Consider the following 10,442-nt stretch of genomic DNA (forward strand, 5'->3'; position numbering starts at 1 on the left):
AAAGGCGTTTCGAGTTTTGTTTTCTTCTGATGTTGGTGAAACCTTAAATAAGGAGAGACGTATAGCTTGGGGCATAGGATGTGGGTCAACAAAATAAAGAGAGAGAGAGAGAGAGAGAGAGAGAGAGAGAGAGAGAGAGAGAGAGAGAGATGGGATTCATGGAATAGGTTTTCGTGAAGTTATATTAGTTCGCAAGTACGAGATAATCTTGGGAATAACGCATTAGATACCCCCCAGCATCTCCTAACTAAATAAAATAATGGTCTATAAGCTTCGTTTAGTGAACCAGTACTTAACGACTTCCATATTTTCCTTTCTAATAACCAACACAGAAATATAGACACCACAGCTTATGTTTAACTATACGGAAACGCCTTTGCTAACAGAGTATCAACATATTGCTTTGTTCGTTTCCTTTCAATTTCAGTTTATTTTCTCTTCCTTTCAATTCTTTACAGTTATTTTTTATTGCTAGTTTCCAACGTTTAAGGATTTTTTTATTTATTCAATTATTGTTTATTTTCATATCTTTTTCAGGTTTTGATTCTTCCCACATTGTTTTATCATAGACTGACATTTGATAGGAACAATCTTTTCGAATCAAAATTTTAATTATTGAAATATATATATATATATATATATATATATATATATATATATACATATTTATATATATTGTTTTTCCTATTAATAATAATAATAATAATAATAATAATAATAATAACAATAACAATAATAATAATAATAATAATATTATTATTATTAATAATAGTAATAATAATGATGATAAAAATACTAATACTAATAATAATAATATGAAAATGATAATAATAATAATAATAATAATAATAATAATAATAATAAGAATAAAATAAATAATAATAATAATAATAATAATAATAATAATAATAATAATAATAATAATAATAATAATAATAATAATAATAATAATAATAATGAAATAAGTAATAATAATAATAATAATAATAATAATAATAATAATAATAATAATAATAATGACACTTCTAGGTACAGGTGAAAATAAATGTTAAAAAATCGTTTTTTTTAAATTTTTTTAACTGGTAAAAACAATATTTTTTTCATCACAGATAAACAATTTAACGTGTTTTGGTGAATTGAAATTTTCATCTGAAACATTAGATAATAGACAATTGAATCTACCATTCTCCAAACACACTTTAATAGAATTAATTAAACTATGTATAAAAGATTGTAAATTTGAACTCAATGGGAGATTTTATGCACAAACATTTGGTATGGCTATGGGAACCCCTTTATCCCCAGTATTGAGCAATCTATTTATGGAATTTTTTGAAAGCAGAATCTTAAATAACATCATACCTAATAATGTAAAATGGTTTCGATATATTGACGATATAATATATGTGTGGCCAGGAAATGAAAATCTAGATAACTTTTTTCTTAGACTGAATAGTTTGGTACTATCAATAAATTTCACTATGGAGCTGGAGAATAAGTGTACCCTACCTTTTTTGGACTGTCGCATACAGTGTATACAGAAAGCCAATGAATATCTCGGCATATGTCCATTACTACTCAAACCAAGGCAACAAAGTTAAGAAATCTGTATTTACTTAATGTTTTTAAGAGCATTTCGAGTGTGCAGCCCTGAATATATTGATGACGAAATAAATGGGATTAGAGCAATAGGTAAAAAACTAAAGTATCCTGAAATTGTGTGAGATGATGCCCTAAGAACAGCAAAAAAGACTTTATTCGGTAATGATAACAGAAAAAACTACAACACACAAAATTTACTTGTACTACCTTATTGTAATTCTTTTAAAGAAATTCCCCAACTGTTGAAAAACTTGAATGTAAATGTAGCATTTAAGAGTAAAAATACAATAAAAACAGTCTTAATAAAGAATTCTCCTGACATTACCAAGGGATGTGTATATCGTATTCCATGCAATGCTTGTGAAAAATACTATATTGGTCAAACTGGTAAAGCCCTAAAAAAGAGAATTGAACAACATAAGAAAAGTGTAAGGTATGCTCAAGATAATAATGCACTCTTTGCTCACGTTAGAGATAAAAATCACACTATTAATTGGTCAGGTGCAAATAAATTGGTTCATTCAAATAACTTAGTGGAAAGAAACATCATAGAGTCCAGTTTCATGAAAGAAACCTTTGAAAACAACTTGAATATTGGTCATGGAATGTACAAACTCGACGCCTTTATATGTAAAGAGATTTGTAAGCTATATAAAAAACATTAACCACTTAATGTAGAATTGAATGTATTGTGAATAATTAACATCGCTGTGAAGTTAATATTTAGAACTAAGCTACCATTCATTAAAGGATACAATTATTTTATATAGTATGCATAAGTATATTGGCACTATAAAGTGTTATGCTAGATATAAGTATTGATATATACATGAATATATTTTTATGATATTAATGTTGTATGTATATAAATATATATATGCATATGTATGTATATATATATATATATATATACGTGTGTGTGTGTATATATGTATGTGTATATATATGTATGTGTGTATATATGTATATATGTATATACAGTATGTATATGTATGTGTATCTGTATGTATATGTATATATTTGTATGTATGTGTATGTTTTGATTATGTATTTATATAGATAAGGCTACCGTGTTTTCATATAAATAAACTGTACTGAAAAAGAAAAAAAATTTACCCGCCACTAGAAATGACCCTTTTGGGCAGGTGTCTAATGAGCTTGGGGACTCCCTTAACACCTGACCCAAGCCCAGGTAGCTGGTAAGGGAGTGTCATCGTTCTCTAAATCTCTATATGTATGTTCGTACGTTTGCTTTCCCTGTAAAATGTAAAGAAACCTCTCTAAATAAATCAGTCCTCTGAAGAAGTATCACGAAACTAGTCAGGACTTAAGCGTATATTTCGTATTTTCATTTTCCCTGTGGTTCTTCTGCATCTGAGCATCACCTTTTCCTGTGATTTTTTCGCATATATATATATATATATATATATATATATATATATATATATATATATATATATATATATTTTCCTTTTAAACGGGAATATATATATATATATATATATATATATACACAAGTAGAATAACATGTTGGATAATAAAAGTAAAATACAGACTAAATAACACGTGATAAAGAATGTAGATATGGTCTGAATATATCCCTTAAGAAAAAAATCTACTCTTGCTATCATACTCAAAAATAAGAATCTATTCTAGTTTATGACAATTATCTACCTGACTCTTGCACACAAAAACAACTCATAAAAATGTCTTAGAGCTAAAGCTCCACATCTGGAAATCTCCTGAGAATCTAAAAGATGCTGAAGAAAAAAACTTGTGAATTCTGCAGAAACTGAGTAAAACCAGAATGCATTTTGGAAATGTTTGGAAGACACATTAGGTAACCCGATCACGATATTGGAATTCATCTTTCGATATATGATGATTCTGGAGAGAGAGAGAGAGAGAGAGAGAGAGAGAGAGAGAGAGAGAGAGAGAGAGAGAGAGAGAGCATTCGCTCTTCTTTCACGTAAAACTTTTATGAAATAAAGTCTTTTCAGTGATATCTCATTTCATTATTCAGGTCATATCATCTTAAAAATTATAGATTTTGCTTTGAGAAATTTTATTATTTTATACGTTATGATACCCAAGCAAGTAAATTTAAACTCATTCAGTACAGTAGTGTTTTTGTAACTTATATAAGTTTTTGTGGTACGCTGATCGTAACGTCTTTGGCTGGTGATCGCCAAAGTGAGGTTCAAGTCATGCTCAATTTACATTAGTTGCCTTTGTCGCTGCAACCTGACCATCCTTGAGAGCTAAAAATGGGAGGTTTGGAGGAGCTGATATATTTACCTTCTGAGTCAATGGCAGCCTTGGCCTGGCCCTCCCTGATCCCAGATTTGGTTCAGAGGGGGACTGGGCGCTGATCATATGTATATATAGTCAGTCTCTAGTGCATTTGCTGCTTGTTAGGATGATGCCACTGTCCCTTTCCTCTGACATTCTCTAGCAGCCTTTAAACTATCCCGTATTTTTTACTGCTTTATGCATATGGCATAAAATCCATGTAAAATTGGATTTGAAATGTCTATTTTTTCATTTGTCATCAAATACCTCATGTTGCAAAATGGTTGTCGTTGGTGCCTCTTGTCCGTCAAGAATATTCGAGAGTATTTGTCCCTCGTATATAAAGGACAGGTGACGATAGAGAGGAGGCAGACTAGACTAATAACTGCTGTTGTTTGGAGACATTTCAGCTACATCCACTGTGACCTGGCATTTGTTACTGAAATTGCAAGTTACAACGATATAATATTTTTAAGAAGATAAAGGAGTTTAAAAAGAAATTTCATCTTTCAACGTCAGAAGCTGTGTTCCTACATATCAACCTTTTATATTTGAAACAAAGCAACGTAGTCTGTCCCTCGCTTCATAAGAGTTTACGAAGTCAACTTAAGACCAACTTATTCTTCATAAGAACTCCTGTGTATTATCTAGTTGTGGTGTGCCGTGAGTATTCGGTGGATTTAGTATATTACTCTAGATACTTATGTTAAATCTTAAATATAATTGTATTTCATGTAAGTTGGCTATCACTTGCATTTGTTGGTAAAGTTTTACTATTGTTTCGTAAACTTTATGAGTAGATTTTGCATAGCCTATGCGGTGTACAATAGTTGAGGGTAACAGACTTTAAGCCCGGAAGCGGTCGGTGTGAGGAACTCTATAGATATATATTCTGAGTCATCGTCCACCATTGCCTGGACCTCCTTGGTCTTAACTTCATTTTGCAGTTTTGTCACTTATTGCACTTCTAATAGTGAAGGTCAGGTTATTACGCCTTTACCCAATGTCCAAGACACCAAACATGGGCGTGCTTACCTCCGAAATCCCCTTTCCACACAAGGCAGGACCAGGGATGTCCAAGTAATTGCTGAAGATGACTCAGCATCTAGACCTTTTGGCATTCTCACCAAACACCTTACCTCTGCTATAAAGACAGTAAGGCTGTACACATAAATAAAAACTATCTTGCCAAGAACTCAGAGGGAACTCCTTTCTCACAGATCATGAGTATCCAGTGTACCACTACGATTATAGTTCCATTTTATGAATAAAAACTTAGTTGAATGATATTCGGAATTCTAAAGATTACTTTTACTCTCACTGTAATCATTGTAAAGTTTAGTCATTAATTTTCAATAAAAAATTATATTAGACAAATTATCTTTCAAGCATTACAATGATCATGCAAAATAATTAAAACAAAGGAGTACATACCAAACTGATTACATTCTCGTGTTTTTATTCCATGGAAATTCTTTCAACATCCAGCAGATAAATGAAAAATGGTGACCTTTTGCAGGCCATTGTTGTCTTTCCTAATCCTATTTTGTCGTGGAAATTTCTTGCGAAATTTCATTGTAGAATTTTCTTTTGGGAGGTAGGAAACATCCCTTCGTTTCTTGTGGGAGGTAGGAGGCATCTTCTCGTTTCTTGTGAGAGGTAGGAAGCATCCCCACATTTCTTTTCAGAGGTTGTGAGAGGTAGGAGGCATTCCCTCGTTTCTTGTGAGAAGTAGGAGACATATCTTCGTTTCTCGTGGGAGGTAGGAGGCATCGCCTTGCTTCTTATGAGATGTAGGAAGCATCCCCTCGTTTCTTGTGAGAGATAGGAGGCCTCCCCTCGTTTCTTGTGAGAGGTAGGAGGCATCCCTTCGTTTCTTGTGAGAGGTAGGAAGCTTCCCCTCGTTTCTTGTGAGAGGTACGAGGCATACCCTCGTTTCTTGTGAGAGGTAGGAAGCATCCCCTCGTTTCTTGTGAGATGTAGGAGGCATACCCTCGTTTCTTGTGAGAGGTAAGAAGCATCCCCTCGTTTCTTGTGAGAGGTAGGAAGCATCACCTCGTTTCTTGTGGGAGGTAGAAGGCATACCCTCGTTTTTTGTGAGAGGTAGGAAGCATCACCTCGTTTCTTGTGAGAGGTAGGAGGAATCCCCTCGTTTCTTGTGAGAGATAGGAAGCATCCCCTCGTTTCTTGTGAGAGGTGGGAAGCATCACCTCGTTTCTTCTCGGAGGTAGGAAGAATCCCCTCGTTTCTTGTGAGAGGTAGGAAGCATCCCCTCGTTTCTTGTGAGAAGTAGGGAGCATCACCTCGTTTCTTGTGAGAGGTAGGAGGAATCCCCTCGTTTCTTGTGAGAGGTAGGAAGCATCCCCTCGTTTCTTGTGAGAGGTAGGAAGCATCACCTCGTTTCTTGTGAGAGGTAGGAGGAATCCCCTCGTTTCTTGTGAGAGGTAGGAAGCATCACCTCGTTTCTTGTGAGAGGTAGGAGGAATCCCCTCGTTTCTTGTGAGATGTAGGAAGCATCCCCTCGTTTCTTGTGAGAGGTAGGAAGCATCCCCTCGTTTCTTGTGAGAGGTAGGAAGCATCCCCTCGTTTATTGTAAGAGGTAAGAAGCATCCCCTCGTTTCTTTTGAGAGGTAGGAAGCATAACCTCGTTTCTTGTGAGAGGTAGGAAGCATCCCCTTCTTTCTTGTGGGAGGTAGGCAGCATCCCCTCGTTTCTTGTGAGAGATAGGAAGCATCCCCTCGTTTCTTCTGAGAGGTAGGAAGCATCACCTCGTTTCTTGTGAGAGGTAGGAAGCAGCCCCTCGTTTCTTCTGAGAGGTAGTAAGCATCCCCTCGTTTCTTGTTAGAGGTAGGAAACATCCCCTCGTTTTTTGTGAGAGGTAGGAGTCATACCCTCGTTTCTTGTGAGAGGTAGGAAGCATCCCTTCGTTTCTTGTGAGAGGTAGGAAGCATCACCTCGTTTCTTTTGAGAGGTAGGATGCATCCCCTCGTTTCTTGTGAGAGGTAGGAGGAATACCCTCGTTTCTTGTGAGAGGTAGGAAGCATCCCCTCGTTACTTGTGAGATGTAGGAAGCATCCCCTCGTTTCTTGTGAAAAGTAGGAAGCATCCCCTCGTTTCTTGTGAGAGGTAGGAAGCATCCCCTCGTTTCTTGTGAGAGGTAGGAAGCTTCCCCTCGTTTCTTGTGAGAGGTAGGAAGAATCCACTCGTTTCTTCTGAGAGGTAGGAAGCATCACCTCGTTTCTTGTGAGAGGTAGGAAGCATCCTCTCGTTTCTTGTGAGAGGTAATAAGCATCCCCTCGTTTCTTGTGAGAGGTAGGAAACGTCCCCTCGTTTCTTGTGAGAGGTAGGATGCATCCCCTCATTTCTTGTGAGATGTAGGAATCATCCCATCGTTACTTGTGAGAGGAAAGAAGCATCCCCTCGTTTCTTGTGAGAGGTAGGAAGCATCCCCTCGTTTCTTGTGAGAGGTAGGAAGCATCCCCTCGTTTCTTGTGGGAGGTAGGAAGCTTCCTCTCGTTTCTTGTGAGTTGTAGGAAGCTTCCCCTCGTTTCTTGTGAGAGGTAGGAAGAATACCCTCGTTTCTTCTGAGAGGTAGGAAGCATAACCTCGTTTCTTGTGAGAGGTAGGAAGCATTCCCTCGTTTCTTCTGAGAGGTAGTAAGCATCCCCTCGTTTCTTGTGAGAGGTAGGAGGAATCCCCTCGTTTCTTGTGAGAGGTAGGAGTCATACCCTCGTTTCTTGTGAGAGGTAGGAAGCATCACCTCGTTTCATTTGAGAGGTAGGATGCATCCCCTCGTTTCTTGTGAGAGGTAGGAGGAATACCCTCGTTCCTTGTGAGAGGTAGGAAGCATCACCTCGTTTCTTGTGAGAGGTAGGAAGCATCCCCTCGTTTCTTGTGAGAGGTAGGAAGCATCCCATCGTTTCTTGTGAGAGGTAGGAAGCATCCCCTCGTTTCTTGTAAGAGGTAGGAAGCACCCCCTCGTTTCTTTTGAGAGGTAAGAAGCATAACCTCGTTTCTTGTGAGAGGTAGGAAGCATCCCCTTCTTTCTTGTGGGAGGTAGGAAGCATCCCCTCGTTTTTTGTGAGAGGTAGGAAGCATCCCCTCGTTTCTTGTGAGAGGTAGGAAGCATCCCCTCGTTTCTTCTGAGAGGTAGGAAGCATCACCTCGTTTCTTGTGAGAGGTAGGAAGTATCCCCTCGTTTCTTTTGAGAGGTAGTAAGCATCCCCTCGTTTCTTGTTAGAGGTAGGAAACATCCCCTCGTTTTTTGTGAGAGGTAGGAGTCATACCCTCGTTTCTTGTGAGAAGTAGGGAGCATCCCCTCGTTTCTTGTGAGAGGTAGGAGGAATACCCTCGTTTCTCGTGAGAGGTAGGAAGCATCACCTCGTTTCTTGTGAGAGGTAGGAGGAATCCCCTCGTTTCTTGTGAGATGTAGGAAGCATCCCCTTGTTTCTTGTGAGATATAGGAAGCATCCCCTCGTTTCTTGTGAGAGGTAGGAAGCATCCCCTCGTTTCTTGTGAGAGGTAGGAAGCATCCCCTCGTTTTTTGTAAGAGGTAGGAAGCACCCCCTCGTTCCTTTTGAGAGGTAAGAAGCATAACCTCGTTTCTTGTGAGAGGTAGGAAGCATCCCCTTCTTTCTTGTGGGAGGTAGGAAGCATCCCCTCGTTTCTTGTGAGAGGTAGGAAGCATCCCCTCGTTTCTTCTGAGAGGTAGGAAGCATCACCTCGTTTCTTGTGAGAGGTAGGAAGCATCCCCTCGTTTCTTGTGAGAGGTAGGAAGCATCCCCTCGTTTCTTCTGAGAGGTAGGATGCATCCCCTCGTTTCTTGTGAGAGGTAGGAGGAATCCCCTTGTTTCTTGTGAGATGTAGGAAGCATCCCCTTGTTTCTTGTGAGATGTATGAAGCATCCCCTCGTTTCTTGTGAGAGGTAGGAAGCATCCCATCGTTTCTTGTGAGAGGTAGGAAGCATCCCCTCGTTTCTTGTAAGAGGTAGGAAGCACCCCCTCGTTTCTTTTGAGAGGTAAGAAGCATAACCTCGTTTCTTGTGAGAGGTAGGAAGCATCCCCTCGTTTTTTGTGAGAGGTAGGAAGCATCCCCTCGTTTCTTGTGAGAGGTAGGAAGCATCCCCTCGTTTCTTCTGAGAGGTAGGAAGCATCACCTCGTTTCTTGTGAGAGGTAGGAAGTATCCCCTCGTTTCTTTTGAGAGGTAGTAAGCATCCCCTCGTTTCTTGTTAGAGGTAGGAAACATCCCCTCGTTTTTTGTGAGAGGTAGGAGTCATACCCTCGTTTCTTGTGAGAAGTAGGGAGCATCCCCTCGTTTCTTGTGAGAGGTAGGAGGAATACCCTCGTTTCTCGTGAGAGGTAGGAAGCATCACCTCGTTTCTTGTGAGAGGTAGGAGGAATCCCCTCGTTTCTTGTGAGATGTAGGAAGCATCCCCTTGTTTCTTGTGAGATATAGGAAGCATCCCCTCGTTTCTTGTGAGAGGTAGGAAGCATCCCCTCGTTTCTTGTGAGAGGTAGGAAGCATCCCCTCGTTTTTTGTAAGAGGTTGGAAGCACCCCCTCGTTTCTTTTGAGAGGTAAGAAGCATAACCTCGTTTCTTGTGAGAGGTAGGAAGCATCCCCTTCTTTCTTGTGGGAGGTAGGAAGCATCCCCTCGTTTTTTTGTGAGAGGTAAGAAGCATCCCCTCGTTTCTTGTGGGAGGTAGGAAGCATCCCCTCGTTTCTTCTGAGAGATAGGAAGCATCACCTCGTTTCTTGTGAGAGGTAGGAAGTATTCCCTATTTTCTTGTGAGAGGTAGTAAGCATCCCCTCGTTTCTTGTTAGAGGTAGGAAACATCCCCTCGTTTTTTGTGAGAGGTAGGAGTCATACCCTCGTTTCTTTTGAGAAGTAGGAAGCATCACCTCGTTTCATTTGAGAGGTAGGATGCATCCCCTCGTTTCTTGTGAGAGGTAGGAGGAATCCCCTCGTGTCTTGTGAGAGGTAGGAAGCATCCCCTCGTTTCTTGTGAGAAGTAAGGAGCATCACCTCGTTTCTTGTGAGAGGTAGGAGGAATCCCCTCGTTTCTTGTGAGAGGTAGGAAGCATCCCCTCGTTTCTTGTGAGAGGTAGGAAGCATCACCTCGTTTCTTGTGAGAGGTAGGAGGAATCCCCTCGTTTCTTGTGAGAGGTAGGAAGCATCACCTCGTTTCTTTTGAGAGGTAGGAGGAATCCCCTCGTTTCTTGTGAGATGTAGGAAGCATCCCCTCGTTTCTTGTGAGATGTAGGAAGCATCCCCTCGTTTCTTGTGAGAGGTAGGAAGCATCCCCTCGTTTCTTGTGAGAGGTAGGAAGCATCCCCTCGTTTATTGTAAGAGGTAAGAAGCATCCCCTCGTTTCTTTTGAGAGGTAGGAAGCATAACCTCGTTTCTTGTGAGAGGTAGGAAGCATCCCCTTCTTTCTTGTGGGAGGTAGGCAGCATCCCCTCGTTTCTTGTGAGAGATAGGAAGCATCCCCTCGTTTCTTCTGAGAGGTAGGAAGCATCACCTTGTTTCTTGTGAGAGGTAGGAAGCAT

At 39.3% G+C, this 10,442-nt stretch overlaps 1 protein-coding gene across 1 annotated transcript in view; it reads right to left on the minus strand.

The window, feature by feature from the left end:
• The window catches only part of LOC137648167 (involucrin-like), a 19,378-nt gene extending 12,122 nt beyond the window's left edge, over positions 1–7,256 (minus strand). Inside the window, exons 1-2 of the mRNA XM_068381094.1 lie at positions 6,786–7,256; positions 5,501–6,204 (exon numbers count right to left, since the gene is read on the minus strand). Coding sequence (XP_068237195.1) covers positions 5,501–6,204; positions 6,786–7,256 — 1,175 coding nt within the window. The remainder of the gene's footprint in view (positions 1–5,500; positions 6,205–6,785) is intronic.
• Positions 7,257–10,442: the final 3,186 nt, after the last annotated feature.

This window comes from Palaemon carinicauda, chromosome 10 (assembly GCF_036898095.1).
Source record: "Palaemon carinicauda isolate YSFRI2023 chromosome 10, ASM3689809v2, whole genome shotgun sequence".
Lineage (NCBI taxonomy): Eukaryota > Metazoa > Arthropoda > Malacostraca > Decapoda > Palaemonidae > Palaemon > Palaemon carinicauda.